The 19002-nt window shown below is 34.1% G+C and overlaps 1 protein-coding gene across 2 annotated transcripts in view; it reads left to right on the forward strand.

The window, feature by feature from the left end:
- Exn (Ephexin) overlaps positions 1-19002 on the forward strand; it is a 134787-nt gene that overhangs the window by 28832 nt on the left and 86953 nt on the right. For both annotated transcript variants that reach the window (XM_074175172.1, XM_074175171.1), the window contains exons 2-3: positions 15478-15569; positions 15623-15797. In XM_074175172.1, the coding sequence (XP_074031273.1) occupies positions 15770-15797 (28 nt within the window). In that variant the 5' untranslated portion in view covers positions 15478-15569; positions 15623-15769. The remainder of the gene's footprint in view (positions 1-15477; positions 15570-15622; positions 15798-19002) is intronic.

Consider the following 19002-nt stretch of genomic DNA (forward strand, 5'->3'; position numbering starts at 1 on the left):
AATTGAAGCAGTTAATCCTGGATTTATAGAAGAATAAGGATACTTTTCCTTTAGGAATTTGCAATACAGCTTGCAAGTCGTAAACTGCTACGATGGTACCATCAGTTCTATTTTTGTCATTTTCTTTTTCAGATCTTGCCAAAGTTTTTTCTTTCAGATGCTGTTCATATTCTTGACCTAACTTGTGCTTTTCTTCTTCATCTGAGTAAATATCTCTGTAGATATCATATCAGCTTCAATAACTCCTGATTACGCTTTCTTGAAAAGTGCTGTTTTTATCGCTTTATAGTTCAAGTCAAGAGTTGATTTGAAAAATGGCTTGCATACTCTAATTCTGGAACAATCAACTTCAAAATAAAAGGCGGTGTTGAGAGCTCGAAAGTCTCTTGTGCTTGAGTATCGATATTTAGGCTTTATTGAATGTGAGTGTCGTACTACAAACTCTCTCTGCCTTTCAAGATTGCCTAATTTCCAAAATGCACCAAAGAGCTGTTGTCTTGACACTTCGTTGATCTTATCTTTGCATTTCAGGCGACATTTTTCCCCACAGGGGGGTCCAACTTTTCTTTCCGGCACTTCGACTTCGACTTAGACAGTGATTGGTAGGCTTTTCCAGAATTTCTCAACACTTTGGCGACTTTTGATTTCCACATTGTTGGTTTACGTAGTCTTTTTCTACCTTTTTTTTCTATCAAGGGCTCTACGGTATCAATTTCAGCATTGTGAGTGTTTACTTGTACATGATTATATTCGGTGTCCGAGCTGCTACTGCTAGTGGTAGATGAAGACGATGAGGCAGATACAACCTTTACTGGTGCTTTTCTTTTTTGAACTAGTTGGTAAGTGGGATCCTCATCAGAGTCGTCAATATCACTTTCGTTACTTCGGATTGGTGAAATGTAATAGTTATGTGTATAAGTGTTGTATTGTTTAGACGTACTCGAAAGAGATTCATCTACCATGGATAAGCTATTAAGCTTAGACGAGTCTTTATCGCTGGTTGATATCTCGAAAACATCTCCTACAGTTTCACGTTGAGTAAGTATAATAGGGGTGATATTTTCTTTGTTCTCCTTTGCTCTTGATTCTTTTACCATATTTACTAAAATTCGTCCACGATTCATTATTTTTCTGAAATAGAAAATGACCATTTTACTAACTGTAAAGTCCTGTGTATTTAGATTGCATGCATACTATAATCTAAAAGGATCTAACTCAAAAATTTATCAGTAACTACACAATAATCTATGTAGTCGCTAGATGAAAATTACAATATATTTAGATGGAAAAACTCCAATAGTGACTGGTAAAAAACTTTAAATTCATTGGTTTTTTAAAGAAATATAGGAGTCAAAAATATGAGTCAACAAAACAGATCTAACAACGAATAAAAAAAAATTCAACAACACAGTAACAATTCTAAATAAAATAAAAAACTTTGCTTACCTTGCCAGCGATAGTGGTTCAACTCAAAATGTTGTATTTATTTATTTAGCACCAATTATGAAAACAGCAACAACTTAAAATAATATGACTTTAATATTCAACAATAGGGACACAACTCAAAATAATTCTACTTCGTTTAATATGCGTACATGCGTTCCGGTTGCAATACTGATAACAACTAGCGATGTCCCTATTTTGACGGGGAGGATGTACGCACGCTGGTTCAACAAAAAAGGACTTCAGTACCATCTGGCGTCGCGCAGTGGAAATATTTTTAATTCTGTTTTATTGGTCGGTAGGTAATGAGATAAGCAATTTGACAGTGAGCATAACTCAAAAAATGATATTTCTGAATTAGCTCCCTTTAGATCTAGGTGTGCGATATCACTGACTTTATGTTCACACTAGTATTGTTGAACTCCTCCCTCAAGGTTAACAGTACAAAGTAAATATGAATTATAAAGAAAGATAAGTGACGAATGTCAATAAAGAAAATATATTGGGTCAGAACTAGTTCCGATGACGTAACAAGAAATAGAAATGAAATTCTGTTGAATAGTTAAATTAAATAAATTGATTGTTTGTACCGAGGTGCCGGCCATGGTATCCTTTCACAATTTTCAATTAGTGAATCATACCTACTTTCGTTTGCAGGTGGTTCACAATGGTTCGTGGTGCATTTCATTAGTTCGGACTTCCATTGTCTGATATGATATAAATTGATTTGAAATTCCTGGAAAATTCTATGGAAAATAAAAAAAAAGCAGCTGAAAAATAACAATTATATTCAAGTAAATAAACTGAAATTACAATGAAATAAAATACAAGCAACAATCAAAAATTGAACTATTACACGAGCTGAAAATTGAAAATTATTAACAAGAAATGAAAATTAAAAATTGAAAGATTCCAAGTTACTTCACGACGTTTCGGTTGATCGTCATCACCGCCATCGTAAAGAAAAAAACATGACTGCCTTCAGGCTGCCATTGAGACATCTTGTACACATTGAAGAATCACACGTTAAAACCATAGAGCCCCGTTAAACTGCCATGATTTTTTAATGGCATATTCTGAGACAACCTGTACACATCGAAGAATCACACGTTAAAACGATAGAGCCCCATTAAACTGTCATATTTTTTCTCAAACGCTACACACACCCTGTCAATCCCTATGGCAGCCATATTTTTTTCTTTAACGCGCACTGAATGCCTTGCCGTCATGTTTTTTTCTTTAATCCGATTGTTCATTATTATTATTATACCATTATTTCTATAATTTAACCGCGTTGTTATATCTCAACTGAATCTCTCCGATATTCATTCTATCCTTCTATGCAACCATTACGTCGCACACGTCTCTTTCCCACTCACTAACGTAACGACGTCCTAGGGAATACGCCATGGAAGCCCTGTACTTATTCGACGTTATTTAACTACCAGTTTTTTCATGATCACCATTCCCAACCACTCTCTGAACTTATATCTGAACTAAACCTTCCTGTACCATTATATGCTCGTAAATTAATACTCATGATGAAGTTTCTACTATCTTATTTAAGATTTCTTTGACCTTAGTGATCCACGCGCAGGTTAGCCTTTGTGGATTTTCTCTGTGTTTGTTTACTCGCATTCTTCAATAATGAATTGAAAGTGTATATATTAATTCTTTGGTAAATAATTTTTATTATTATTATTTACATGGTTACAAGAAACACTGCCCCTTTTCCAGTTTACGTTTTCCTTATTTGGGTATGAAGTATGAATGCTCGAGTTGTTGATCTGTCATCAATTCTTGAACAATGGATTCTTTCTAATGGATGTTTCAGGAACATGCTGCTCTTTTTATCATTTGGTGAATTTCTTCTCTGTATAATATGAGACGTTGTTTTTTGTAGTAGTATCAAAGTCTTTTTAAGGTAGTTAGTGGTTATTAGTATCAGTTTCTGAGTTCGCTCTGGTATACTTATTCAGAGTACTGTGGACATATTCTTTTTCTGTCTCTTCATTTTCGATTCTTGTTGCCGTTTCATTTATCATTGCATACAGCATTCAACTTTCAACGATTTAGGAAGCACAAATGATTTTTGATTTTTTATATTAGACTTCAAGTTCGGTTCCTCATTCCGAAATAACAAATCAATTATTCACCCAGATATAACATTTCAGGTACAATCAACTTAAGTATGATGATATTTTTTGGAGTGAAACGTCAAGAAAAAGTTATCAATGGCATGTAGGTAAGTGCAGGATTGAGAGAAGCATCATGATTTGTTGGACAGATACTGGTCAGTAATAAAAAAATGATGAGGGTGACCAAGACATAATAATTTGATGCATATATACACATCCATCATTAAAAAAAATGATGAGGATGGCCCTGAGTAAACGAAACGTCGTAAGAAAAATAAAATGAGTGCATATTGTAGCCTTCATGGAGTTCACTTGAAAATCTTGATACCTGTGCAGAAAAATCAATATCAACGATTTGAATTATTTTCGATTATTTCGAGTACGGCTCTGGATAGGCTGGATTTCTCTCAACATGATTCCAGTGCATTTTACAAAGAATAGTTTTTGTCTCATCCAACCAACATTGTATGTTCTACCATTACCAAGATGGCAATAGTGTGTAATCGAATTTTTGCCATCCGGTATAGTATTGAATGAGTTTAATTTTTATTTCACACATCCGTCACACAAGAATCTAGTCTGACAAATAATTATAATTGATAATAAATATGCTTCAATAAGGTTGGCCAGTTGAACAACTATTAGGATGTTGAATGAATTAAACACAACCAACTAATAAGTCTTACGTAGGTAACTCAAGGTCTGATCATTGTTGTTAGTTTCTCATAAACTTTGGACGACAAAATTTTTCATTGAAAAGCACCATCATAATGTTTATTTAATGTTATATGTAGAACTGTTGCTTATAAAACGAATAATTATTATCTATAAATTTGGCTTTTATATCAACGTAAACTCGACTGTGTAAAAAAATGCGCTGTTAACTTATAGAACTAATTCAAAATAACTTTTTGTCTACGGTGGTTTAACAAATTGCCTAATATATGTCTGAGTTTGAAAATATAGAAAATTGAGACGCAATTCAATTGTTTTTGGGAAATAATTGTTTTGGCTTTCTACTTCTCCATCTTCATACAAAAAAAAATGTGGGAATATTCCAATCAAAATTTTTCAAGTAAAACCTATTCTCTCATAAAAAGGTATTCCATTCAATTTAAATAAGATTCCTACGGCTAGGAGTAAATCAAATAAGCGAATGAATGCCACTACGTACTGTCATCGTTGAAATGATTAGATTTAACACATTCGTGACATAAAATCGTAATTTTATGAATGCATTGAGTGCTTCATCTGGTAATGTCATCCAGATTGGTGCTGAAGAGGCAAGTGTCTTATTCCAAAACATCGATATCCATCATTGAGGATGACAGTGCTTCATCTAAGTGCAATTATACCTCTTTCATATACTATATTGTGTAGCAATCCTGTAAGTGATATCTGTTTCAATTCCATAACAAATATTAGGAGTACAAACTGAATAGAAAAAAGAGTTTTTTGTATAATTAATTCAATGTTAATAATTTTTTGAAAGTATTTTGGAAATTAATTTCTTTCTCTCCCTCTTTGGAAGAATCCCACATTTATTTTTCATGAAGATGGAGAAGAAGAAAGCTTGAAATTCCGAAAAATGAATATCTTTTAAAAATAAACCCCTTTCAATTCAAATTAAATTGTATTATGGTTATTTTAAATTGCTCGACTTCGGAAAAATGACATGCAGAGAGATCCCATTCATTACCTCACTTGGGCTCTTATTAACTGACTTAGATCTAATAATAATCATCTTTGAACGACAAATTCGATTTTCAAAACACTAGAAATAAACAACATTCAGGCATCATTATTATTATGCGGACGACCTTAAATTTTTCAAAACAGTGCAATCTACCAATGATATTGAATGTATACAGAATGATCTAGATAGCTTTTGTACCTACTGTAATACTAATTGTCTAAAAGTTAACATTAAGAAATGTAATGTGTTGAGATTTTATAGAATGAGACAGCCTGTCATTGGAAACTACTCCATTAATGATGCAACTCTTCAAACTGTCAAAAGCTTATGTGATTTGGGAATTACTTTCGATAAAGATCTAAGCTTTATTGATCATATCAATAATATCTGTAATAAAGCATTCAGAATGCTCGGATTCATCAAAAGGAATACCCGGCATATTACAGAATATGATGCTATAAAGACATTATACTTTTCACTGGTTCGGAGTATTTTGGAATATAATAGTGTAATTTGGTGTCCTCTTTATTCTTGTCATAAAGAGAGGCTTGAAAAAGTGTAAAATCGCTTTTCTAAATATATAATTTGGAAACTTGGCCTACCCTACTATGGATTTACCCCGCAAATGAGGCTGTCTGTATTAGATTTATTATCACTTGAGGACAGACGTAAACTTGCAATGGTTCTATTCCTTCATAAAATAATAAACTTCTACTACAATTGTTCAGCTATTTTAGATGACCTTTGCCTTTCTGTTAACTCAAGATCATTAAGAAGCAATCGCATTTTTTAATTTGGGTTGCGATTCCACAAGACTAACTATGGCTCGATGGCAATAAGTTGTAGGCTTCAAAAAAATTTCAGTACGTACTTTTCAGAACCTGATCTTTTTCATTTGTCATATTTAAAATTCAAAAAAATGGCAATTAGACGACTTCATGAAGAGATTGTTCATTAAACTACTGAATAGTCGTTTATTATTTCTTTTAATAATCATAACTTATTCTAGTATTCGTACATGTCTTTTTTTTTGAATTTGAACTTAATGCACTATTTGACAAATGAAAATGCATACCTTTATTTAATAGTAAGTAATAACTTGACTCTAGGGTTTGTTTGCACATTGATGTAACATTTGGGACTTTGTTACAATTCTGTAATGTACTTGACATAGTTACGTTTTAGTTTTATAATTTAATTAGGTATTCATTGGTGTTGAATGTCTTTGAACTTATTTTTGTCTTTTTAATATTTTTTTCTTATGTTCCATTTGGTATTTTATTAATAGTTTGTGGTGTATATGACTGATAAAAAATAAATAGGTTTATTTATTTTTAAGCAATTATAATAGTTATATTAAGGATTTTACTTGTTGGGTTCATAACTGAACTCTAATGCTTGACTGGTTTCAACAACTGAAACTTTCTTGGCGTACCATTTGGGATTTTATAATAATTCTGTAGTGTACTTGACCGATAAATAAATAAATAAATAAATAAATTATTGCCAAGATTTAATCTGATCTGAATTTCTCTTTTATTATGTATTTCTGTTTTTAATTGTTATCTTACCCATATTTTGTATTTAACCTCATAATCCTTTGTATAAGTGTATTCAATACTTCATTTAATCGGGTTTGTGTTCTATGTTTATTGTTTTTTCAACTAATTTGATATAACCTGCTACACATATGAAATTTCTGTTATCAAGTTACACGAAATAATTTTTTGAATAAAAAAACAAACTAATACAGAAACACTGTGAGTATTATTCCTGGTTTTCAAATATTTCGGCTGTTTTGGGAGTTTTTCCAATTTAACATGTTCCCCGCCATGTACCCAACGGTGGAGAGTCATCTTCGTTTCAAGCAGATTGGAGCCCAGCTCCCTTACCCTTAGAACTGATGCTCGTCAGAAGGACGAGTGGGTCAAGACTGATTATTTGGTGGCGGTATGAAAGTCCTCAGACATCGTTACCGCCCTTCACGGTGAACCCCTACCTGGCTGGGGTGTTTGGATGAAGATATTGTTCATCTTCTAACGGAGGACATGAGGACCTCATTCGACTGAGTGTCTGTGCCTTCTATATCGGGAGGGGTCTTCAACAGTATAATCCATAGCTACCCTGACTAAAGGTGCCCACCGATGGACAGTGTCAGGTCTATTTATTTGCATCACGTGACTAATCGTGGACATTTTGATTTGAATCATTCAGCGCCGTGTTCACACTCATAGACACTATCTACCTATACGGGTTTTGCGTATATGTGTCGATTTTACACTCTCAAAGAACATCAACGACAGATGAGTATCATGCAGTTTAAATTTTTTTAGTAATTCATTTTATACCACTGCGAGCTCTTTATCGGTGAGATCATGCCATTTCTAGGTTAACATCTGTTAACAAACAGAAAAATAACCTAAAAAGCATGTGTCAACAAAGAAAAACTAACCTAACATGAAACTATTTCCACGATGTTATTTCAGTTCCCAATAACAATATAACTGTTTGAGACCACATTACCATGGGCGGTCATTGGTCTCCATCAACAAATTTACCTTTCCTTGACCACATGTCCCCCGGTGCTTGCAAAAAATGTCGAAAAACACTATTTTCATTGGTGAACAATAAGAAGTCTTGCCAAAATGTCCTAAATCTAATGAAAGTATTAGCCAACCACACATGGGGAGGCGATAGTACTACCTTGTTACGGGTTTATCGAGCGTTAATCAGAACAAAACTGGATTACGGATCCATCGTTTACTCTACGGCGAGAACATCTCTTTTGAAGTCCCTAGATGTCATCCAGAATGCGGCCATAAGAATTGCTATGGGGGCTTTCTGTACCAGTCCTGTGGTAAGTTTACTTGTTGAGGCGGGAGAACCACTTCTCGAACTACGTCGACTCCACCTAATCCTAAGATATGCAGCAAAAATATCAGCAAATAAAAATAATCCTAGCTATCACAATACATTTTCTAATCGCTTCAGTGAAACATTTGAGTACTACCGTAATTCACAACTTCCTCTTTACGCCAGGATTTCCAAAATACCGAATAACCCAATACTAAATCATAACATTCTCCCTCTGAACATAAAGATACCTCCTCTATGGACAATAGCCCTTCCTGATTGCAATACCATCCTGACCTATTATACCAAGAATATTTCTGCAATGCACGTAAGAAGAGCTTTTTCTGAAGTGGCCTCCAAGTATGCGAAAGTGTAGGGGCTGCAGTGATTACAGATCATGCAAGCTACATTTATCGACTTCCAACAGAAACTAGTATATATATATATATATATATATATATATATATATATATATATATATATATATATACGGGATAACTATTCGCCATAGCCAAAGCTCTTGCACACTGCAGGAAACATGGGGAAGATGCCGTCGTCTTCACCGATTCACTGACTGCTATACAAGGTATACAACAACTATATCCCAGAAATTTCCTCCTTATGTGTAATAAACTAGAACTGGGAAAACTAACTAAAATGGGAAAACATATCAAAATTGTTTGGGTTCCTTCTCATGTAGGAATAGTTGTCAACGAAACTGCGGACACATTAGCTAGAGAGATTAGCTCAAACCTACACAGTCTATCAACTCGCTGTGTACCACATGAAGATTTGATCCATAAAATACGACAACTAACAATAAATACATGGAGGGAAAAATGGCAAGCTCTGTAGAATAACAAGCTCAAAACAACCAATCCTAGCTTAAACTTCCAAAATTACCTATCACTCTCTCGTAATCATCAGACAATTCTAACCCGTCTCAGGATTGGCCACACAAGGTATACCCATCAGCATCTACTGAAGAAAGAAAACCCCAAAAGATGTATTTCTTGTGATGAAGATTTAGATGTGAAACATATCATCAAGGTGTCTCCTGACTACAGAGAGGAGAGATTGTCAACACGACTACCTGAAGAACTCAGTGATTCCTTGAATCCAGATGAATTTGAGATTTTATTAAAGTATCTGATATCTATAAATATTGTACATCTAATATGATTGAGATGTGATTCAAATTGTGCTACACCGCTAATAACCTTTGTAGTTGATGCGGTTATATTAAATAAAAAAAATAAAATTATCAGTGTCAACATTTTCTAAGTGACATTGAAAGCCTCAGCCGCGAAAGCCTCAACCATTTTGTTGAAAATAATATTATGAAGAATAAGAAATAAACCTATCTATGTTTTTATATCACTCGTATTTTTCCTTCTTGGATACTCTTGGTTGAACCATAAGTTCTTCGATGCTTGATGGTACTTCATTTTCAGGCTTTTTTTCTAACTGTACGTGCTCCTTTCAATGAATTGATGCATTTAGCCGTTACTACGAGGTAGGAGATCATCAATTAAAAATTGTATTCCTCATGCAAGTGGTATAAAAACATGAAACCATTTTATTTCTCATTTTTCATGATGATCTTCTAATACGTAGTAACGGCTACATCTATCAAACTGTATGATCTATAAAAAAATCCAACAAAACAAAAATAACGAAAAATAAATCAACCGTTCCAAGGCGAAATTTTTTCAATGTCCATCGGTAGGCATTGGCCCTACGTGTTAATATCTCAAAATTACAAGTTTAAATTGCATCCCTGTATTACTGATACATTTGGGCTACACTGTAAAGCTTAGCGCTCATTGGGTTAGAACGGTACGGTACAGACACTACGTTTGCCTCGCATTTTTTCATGGTGCTGCGTACATTGGTTCTGACAGTACGGGACTGTAACAGACAGACAGTCGGTAAGTAAAACAACAGCGAATGTGTTGCGATAACCAATACGTTTGGCAAGTGAAGAAGACATTTGGGGTTTGTTTGGCTCTAACATCCAAAACTGTTTGGAAACTGCGCAAGAAATGGTGCGTACAAAAAAAAATCTCGAACAGTCCGAAATAGTCTCGGACACTTGTTTAAACCAGAACGCTTTTGTGGAGACCACTGTGCCACCTATCGTATATATGAAGAGATGAAGACGAGAAAATACTATTGATCAAATAAATAAAAAAACATTCTAGCAAATAGCAGAAACAAATTTCCACACGAATGCGCATGAGCAACGGGAACACTTCTCAACAGTTCAGCCTCGAGAGTAAGAACGATTCGGGACCGTTCAAAACAGTTTGGGATCATTTCGCAGTCGAAAACAGAACAGAGGATTTATCAGTCCGAAATTATCCTCAATAAACCAGAACGCTCTATATCAACTGCGCATGATCCTGACGTCCAAGAACCTGAATTTCGTAGAACCAGAACAAACCTTTGAGGAAGTTGAAAGGTAAAAAGGTTTTTTCCCAAAAACTGATCTCTCCTGAAAAAATGTACCCCCTTTCAATTCAACAAGAATTTATTATTACTGGGCAAAGAAGAAAGGGCATGAAGTCAAAGGAGAACCAGATTTTAAACTAATAAAGTAAACAGAAGGAGATTGGAATTTCGAATGTGGGGTCAGAAAATTCCGCTTTCTGCTTCGATGAGTTTGTTGAGGGTTAAAATAGACACCAATATGTTTTGGCACAGTCATGTCACTAGAATTGCAAAGGCTGCTTCTCAAAAGCTCGGAACAATGTTCCGAACCAGAAAACTGTACACACTCCAGCAACAATTGATGCTTTATAAAGCTCAGATCAGACCTTCTTTGGAATATTGTTCTCATGTATAGAGCTCCACTCCCAAACATACCCTGAAGCTGCTGGATTCAATCCTGAAAAGATCCATCCGCCTGATTGGAGACGTGAATATCACTTGCAACCTTGGTAGTCTGGAACATCGAAGAAAGGTTGGAGATTTGTCTTTCTTCTATAGATACTTGGTGACTTGACACCTTCGATTCTATCAAGAGCGGTACATATCAGAAATACGCGACAGACTGTGACTGCTCATCGTTTTGAGGTTCAAATCAGTTCACCTCGAACTTCACTGTTTAAGAACTCTTTCATCTGAAGAACGGCTTTTATGTGGAAATAAACTTCTTGAGAACGTTTTTCCGAATGGATTCAATCTCCAGCGATTTGAATCCAATATGAATCACCACTTTCGCACAGGCACCGCTCTAAGAGCGCCTTAAGGATTTCTCTGTAGTGCTTGTGTTTTGTCCTTGAAAAAATTCTCAGTTGAGCACGTATGATTCCAAGTTTTTTCATGAAGTTTTAAGAACTTTTAAAGTTATACAGTGTGACACACTCAAGATGAAGACACATCTGTATTTTAGTAATTTTTTATAGAGGATATTTATAGAGGATATTTGTCTTCTCATACCACCGATACAGAAAGTTGCATGGCCAATATAAACACAGATTTGCACAAAACATTCCTATGCTCGGAGAATCATGGACTGAAAATCAATCCAAATAAAACTTTGGCCATATGCATAGGGTCTCAAAGACAAATAGTAGAAACTCAGTGTAACTTTAGGCTCACTCTCGATAACGCAGATATTGACTGGGTAGACAGTGCTGAAAATCTTGGCGTAACCATAGTTAGCTCGTCATCTTCAAAGTATCATTCTTCAAACTCAAATCGCTATATAAATACAAGTATCAGTTATCAGCAGAAACGAAACTCAGGTTAGTTAAAACTCTTATTTACCCTCTGTTCGGTGTATTACAATTTTTTGCCACAATATAACAAACAGAAGTTATAACGTATATAAAATGTTTGCATGCGATTCGTATGCTGTATACCATATGGTGAACATGTCACCCCATTTTTGTTAAAAATGAAGGAGCTGAATGTGAGGTACAGAGTCCAATATTTGATAAAAATTTTTTTGGTAAGTTGCCTCAAATTAAAACACCCAATTATTTACATAGTTTATTAAGCAGGCATTCTGACATACATATGGTCCATTTGAGAATCAACTCATTCAACATATCTAGGCACCGTACTTCCAAATTTCAAGGATGTTTTTCTTGTATAGCCCCTCTTTCTCCTTTTTGAATCATAATATTCATCAATTAAAGAAAGAAATAAAATCACAGATGCAGTGATAATTTAAAAAATTGTAAATTCAATGTATGGTAGTGCGATGAAATTGTTAAATTGACCAAAATAATGTTAAGGATTTTAAGAGTTATTAGCAATTATATGATGCATAATTTTTTTCTCTTCTCTATCATTGTTATGATAGTAAATAAGTATGTTCATAATTATACTCACTGTATAATTTTTGGGAGGGGTGGAAGATAGCCTTTCGCTAACCCTTTTCCCTTCATGTATAAATGTATTTTTATGTATAATGAACGATATAATAATTATTATTAGTTTTGGTACAGGCATATACCTTCATGGGCCGCACTCTTCGAAATATTTAGCCCGAAAAAGTCACATTTTTGATATTTTGCTTCGCGTTGATGTTACCAAAATGAGTTATTTGAAAAATTTGATCCTACATATCAAATTTCTATGTAAAATTCGAATTTAAATTTTTGTTTGTAAGTTTCATCTTCAAGTCTGATTTTCTGCTAATGGTTGTGAATAAGGGGATATGAAAATAATAAATTGTTAATGTTATAATGCATTTTGCTAAAAAGTATATTTACGGAGGCTGCCGTTTCATGTTGAATACGATTTCGTAGTGGACGTCTTCTGTTGATATTTTGAGCAACCTGTCTGCTCCTTCGAGCAATATCACCAATCAAACTTATTATTAAAATTTTTCTCGTAAATTAGGACGTTCAATAGGCTATTCGTTACTCTTTTTGACGCATTTACTTTCAAACTGAAATTTGGGGTTTAACGATTTTCCATCCAAAATTAGGCAAATCCGCAACCAAACATAGTCACCAGGAAATTGAAATAGTAAAGGACACTAAATTCGATTGACTCACATTTGATAAAATAATAATTTCAGTTATTTAATTGATTTTGTCTATTTTATCATTTCTGTAGCTATTCGAAACCATCAATTAATTGAACATCGAACTTGAATATCAAAATAACAAAAAAAATAAAATGTCGAATTTTGAGTTGAAATTCGATACGTAGGGTCAAAATCGATTTCCAAGCAACTTTTTCAAATAACTTATTTCCGTAATTCTAATGCGAAACAAAAAATCGAGAATTTGCCCTTTTCACGGTATCGCAGTATATTGGCTGGGTTCAAGGCTGTCACTTGGGCTAAGTATTGCGAAAAGTGCAGCCTATGAAAGTCTACGCCTGCATAGTAAGCGCCAAACGTGACGGCGAGCACGCCCCTATACGCACAAACTCATTTTCAATGTAACCCCCACTAAAGCTCTTGCAAGACATACAAATACTATTTACGTAGGCGTATCATTACTTGTCCTCCAATGCTTTTGGCGTTTGGCATTGCCTGAATAATTTGTGTTGTTCCTGAAAAAATGTCATCGCCTAAAAAAAGTTTATTTTTTGGATAAGTGTATCATTATATGAAATTTTAATGAACTGTACTACTGCTTATAATACTAAATAAAATATGAAAAGAAATTAAAAAGAAGTCATGTTCCATTTGCTCTCCTAATTAAAACTAATTATAGGTACGACACTGGCCGGCAAGGGGCTTATCGTAATCCAATAGTAATTTAGTTGGGAGAGGCTATATATGCGTGATCGCTCGCCATCATGTTTGGCGCTTGCTGTACCAAAAATCAAATCTCTGCTTTCAAAAATGACTAAAATACAGGGGTGTCTTCATCTTAAATGACCGTGAGTATAAAACTTCAACAAAGAAAAATGCCAGAGAAGTATTCCGGATGACGCATTTCCATTGTCAATCACTATAATTATTACTCAACTGAAACTGTGAAATGCCTGACTGTACTGAATCACTCCGCATACTGGAGTAGCTAAGTCATCGGTACGTCAGATTGAAATCTTTCTTTCGGACTTTTCGAACACGGCGGAGGGTGCGGATCGTCCTGCCCTAACCCCTTAACCCTACGGTATAGTGTCACTGGGAAAATCAATGTAAGAATCAATCAACGTAAGATAAAAAGCAGAATATTTGAGGTAAATTAAAATGTATATCAATATGAACTAATATAATTCTTACAGGCAAGTAATACTACACACAATACAATCTCACAAGCAGAGATTATTAAATGGCTAGATGAAGAATATTGTTTTTAAAGTGGGAAACTGATATATCAAAGATTTGAAGGTTATTTAAAGAGTTACCCAATCGAAGAGTTCTGGAAATAAAGCTGTTATATGAACAATTGGATCTGTGAAAAGAAACGTAAAACGTTTGCATCTGTTTAGTTGAATGAAAGGGGACATGTAAAGATATTTTGGAGAGAAGCTCGGGGCTGATACTTAGCCCGTTGATAATTTTGAATAGAAGTACTGAATTTCTATGTTTTCTGCGAGCCTCAAGAGAAGGTATGTTCAAAATGCAATCCAATGCAGTATAGGCATAGTATACCCGCAATATATTGCAGGAAATTGTGCTGTACGGCCTCGAGTTTCACTTTTTGTTAACATAATGAGAGGACCAAACTGTGGAACAATAATCGAGATGAGATCTAACCAGGGAAAAATAAAGAGATTTGATAGCAGTGATGTTGGTGAAATCACGAGTGGTTCTCTTTATAAAGCCAAGCATTTTTATATATTTTTGAATTACAGCAAAACTGTGTGATTTATAGCTAAGTGTGGAGTCTAGGATCACATATAGATCTTTGGTTTCAATAGCAGAATGTAAGGTCCGATTATTTATAGTATATTCGAAAGTGATTGGGTGATGTGTTCGACGAAAGCGAAGAATTTGGCATTTGGATGCATTTAAATACATACCATTTCGCGAACACCAGTTAGATAGGCAATCTATATCGTTTTGTAGACACAATGTATCAGCTTTACTTTTAATTAGTTTGAAACATTTTAAATCGTCCGCAAATAGCAAAGCTTCGCTTTCATGAACAGTTGATTATATCGTTGATAAAGAGGTTAAACAACAATGGTCCTAAATGTGAACTTTGTGGATTACTCGATGTAACTGCGATGGTATGAGAATAGTAATGATTAACTCTAACAATTTGCGTTCTTTCCGTAAGATAGCTCTTGAGCTTGAAAACATTTGTGTGTATCGCCATCTCGACCCGGTGCGCCCTAAATTTGAATAGAAGATTTTGTGTGTTCTTTCAAACCAAATTTTTTAATCTAGCAGTTTGACTTGATATTGAAATATTTTCATTTCAGAGGATTATCTCGAAGGTGGTGCCTCCGAATACGAAACTGTCAGCGACTCCTCCGATTGTGACAGTGACCTCGAATTTGAAGATGTCGATGAGGTGACTATTCACTACATAATTTGTTGATCATTGATTTTTATGAAAAATTTCAGGATGAATTAAAACATGATATTGGTAACAATCCTTTACCACCAGAGCCACAGACTAATGGATTCGACAAATTCACTCAGAATCTAAGGAAACTCAAGAAGTCTTTCTCTAGGGATATTACTAAATCGTTGAGAAGGATTTCCAAACGTATGTCGCTAGTGGAAACAGAATCAAAAGGTAAAAAAACATTAAAGTTTTGAGTACAACTGTAATCCTTTCCACAATAGAATTTTTGTGTTTATTAAACAATGATTTAACTTTTTTATTTCATTTCACAGGAAAGTCAGATTTCTCAAAATATTGAATGAATGAATAGAGGAACAGATTATATTTTCTGAATGTTTCAACAACTGCTAACTACATATTATGCAGATATTGATTAACTATAGCCTCCATTAATATTTATGAAGTAGCATTTCAAATAAATGTTCATTTATTTATATGAATGGGCTGATATCCAGTGCCACTGAGAAGTCTATTTCATCTATTTGTTTTCGTTAAAATATTTATTTCTCTCGCTATTTGATATTTTATATCGATGTTGCAAGTTGAAGAACAATACCTAATGCTGTTTCGTGACCTTGTGAAAATAAACCGAAATATTATAAAATACTCTCCACACAAAATTATGAAGCATTCTAGGCTATACAGGGTGTTTCAAATTCGATCCTCACTATTGGAATCTTGGAAACTTTGAGATATACGGAGATGGTTGAATTGGGGCAAAGTTGCGCATTTACCTGACTAACAATATGCCGTTGAGAAAGTTCTGAAATTTCGAGTATATCCGTAGATATTCGTAAAAAACAGAAATTTCGGAAAATGGTTTTTATTTTTCTCCGGCTTTATTTTTCGGAGGATTCGAAAATAAATTGTACTTTCACATTGCCACTTTTTTCCTGCTACGTAATGATGTTTTCAGATTTGCTCTCCGACATTTCGTCTTCCGGCCACCGTCATCAACTTTATTTTTTCTCATGAAAGCTGCATTGGATTCTTTCTGTTTTGAATAGAATCCGATTTAACCTTTTCAATGTGTATCATAAGTTATCATTCTTTTCAGAAAAATTGGAGATATTGAAAAAAAAAATTCTTATCATGATAGGCTTTGACTTCGATGTTTCTGAATTTGACTTTCAATTTGTTACACTCAATGACATTTTGTTATTGTACAATTCATTGAAATTTTGGCAAAAATGGCTTTCATGAATGAAGAAAAAAGAGATATGATTCAAATTTATTACAAATACGATAGAAACAATGTTAGGACATCGGAAATATACTTAAAATTACAGTATCTTGAAACACGACAACCACATCGAATTATGTTCAATTTATTGGATTGAATTCTCACCGAGTTTGGTTCATTTGAAAAGCCAAGGAAAAAATACGGAGACAGAATAGATCAGGAAACTGAAGAAAATTTGATAAATGAGCTATGTATGGGGTAAGTTAGACATTATGTCCTTTTCAATGAAAATTAATAACTTGCAGCATTAAAAAATTTAGAAACAAAATTTAGAAACACTAAAGTCAAAGCTTGTTATGATAAGAAATAATTTTTTTCAATATCTCCAATTTTTCGAAAAAGAATAACTTATGATGCATCATTGAAAAGGTGAAATCTGGTTCTATTCAAAACAGAAAGAATCCAATGTAGCGCCCATAAGAAAAAATAAATTTGATGACGCTGGCCGGAAAACGAAACGTCGGATAGCAAATCTGAAAACACCATTATATATCAGGTAACAAGTGTCAATGTGGAAGTGTAATTTATTTTCGAATCCTTCGAAAAATAAAGCCAGAAAAAAATAAAAACCATTTTCAGAAATCTCTGTTTTTTCCGGATATTTCCGGATATACTCGGAATTTCAGAACTTTCTCAACGGCATATTGTTAGTCAGGTGAATGCGCAACTTCTCCTCGATTCAACCCTTCTCGTATCTCTCATAGTTTCCGAGATCCCAATGGTGAGGATCGAATTTGAAAAACCCTGTAGACTCTTAGATATGCTCGAGTTTCAAGTGTACCTACTAATTTTTTTGTGTGGAATTTCTAGAAACAATAATTATCATGAATACTGGTTATTCCATGATGTAGATTATTCACCGAAATGATAGGTAAATATCAAGTTGATAGTCTTACGAAAATGTGAGAAAATAATTTTCGTTCCATTCATAAAAATAAAAATAACCCAACTGATTTATAAAAATATGAATAAACCTGTAAACACATGAAATGTGCAATATAAATATATAACGTAGAAACAACATTTTTATATCAAAAATACTTTTTTTTCACAACTTGTTATATGTATTGATTTCAGTAGAAACACATAGAGGCATTAAAATTTACATTATTGAATGAAGAACTGAATAAATTGAGTAAATCACGAATGTTATAAGTGACTGACTAATTTTATACTTAATTTTTACATGACTTTGTATGTTTGGTATGATCTGATACTATATTTAAATACTTTCTTTATGATATACGTGGACTGTTCAAAAAATAAGGCGAACGTTCAAATTTCGCGGTCTACGTACATCCGATTAAAGTTTTTTTTTATGTTGGTACACTTATCTCGAACATGTTCAGTGTGTTTAGTTTGTTGGTGAGAGGCATGAAATTCAGAAGTGTTTTACGTCTTCGGCGATTCTCCACAATCGAAAAAAAAAATGGATCATATAATTTGCACCAGATTTTGTGTAAGAAATGGAATTAAGCGCTCAAAAACACACCATTCAGGAAATGTCGAATGACGACAACCGCCATCCAGATTTGCTCAAAAGGGTCATAACTGATGAAACCTCATCGATACCAAAGTCCAATTGTCCCAATGGAAGAGCGTAGGAGAGCCAAAACCAAAAAAGGCACACCAAGTTCGATCAAATCTCAAGTTTTTGCTCACTGTTTGCTTCGATTACCGTAGCGTAGTGCATCAGCAGTTTTTGCCACATGGTTGTTCGACCAGTAAGGAGTATTATCTTGAAATATATGATGGAATCGGCCGATACTTGATGAAAATCCATAACTAACGTATTCCAAAAACACTTTATTGTGAGATTTTCACTAAATTGTTTTACAAAAACGCAACACGTGTTTCGCCATACAATGGCTTCATCTGGCGTGTCTTTCAAACACGCCAGATGAAGCCATTGTATGGCGAAACACGTGTTGCGTTTTTGTAAAACAATTTAGTGAAAATCTCACAATAAAGTGTTTTTGGAATACGTTTATTATCTTGAAGTTATGCGCCCATGGCGAGAAGCAATACGAAAAAAACGTCAGGTGTTGTGTAAAAACAATTCATGGTTTCTGCATCATGATAATGCACCTGCTCATTCGTCATCCTAATTTTTTGGCCAAAAACAACACCGTA

This window comes from Leptinotarsa decemlineata, unplaced genomic scaffold (assembly GCF_025532065.1).
Source record: "Leptinotarsa decemlineata unplaced genomic scaffold, Ldec_3_MD MMD2_tig00000882_RagTag_RagTag, whole genome shotgun sequence".
In the NCBI taxonomy this organism is placed as follows: domain Eukaryota; kingdom Metazoa; phylum Arthropoda; class Insecta; order Coleoptera; family Chrysomelidae; genus Leptinotarsa; species Leptinotarsa decemlineata.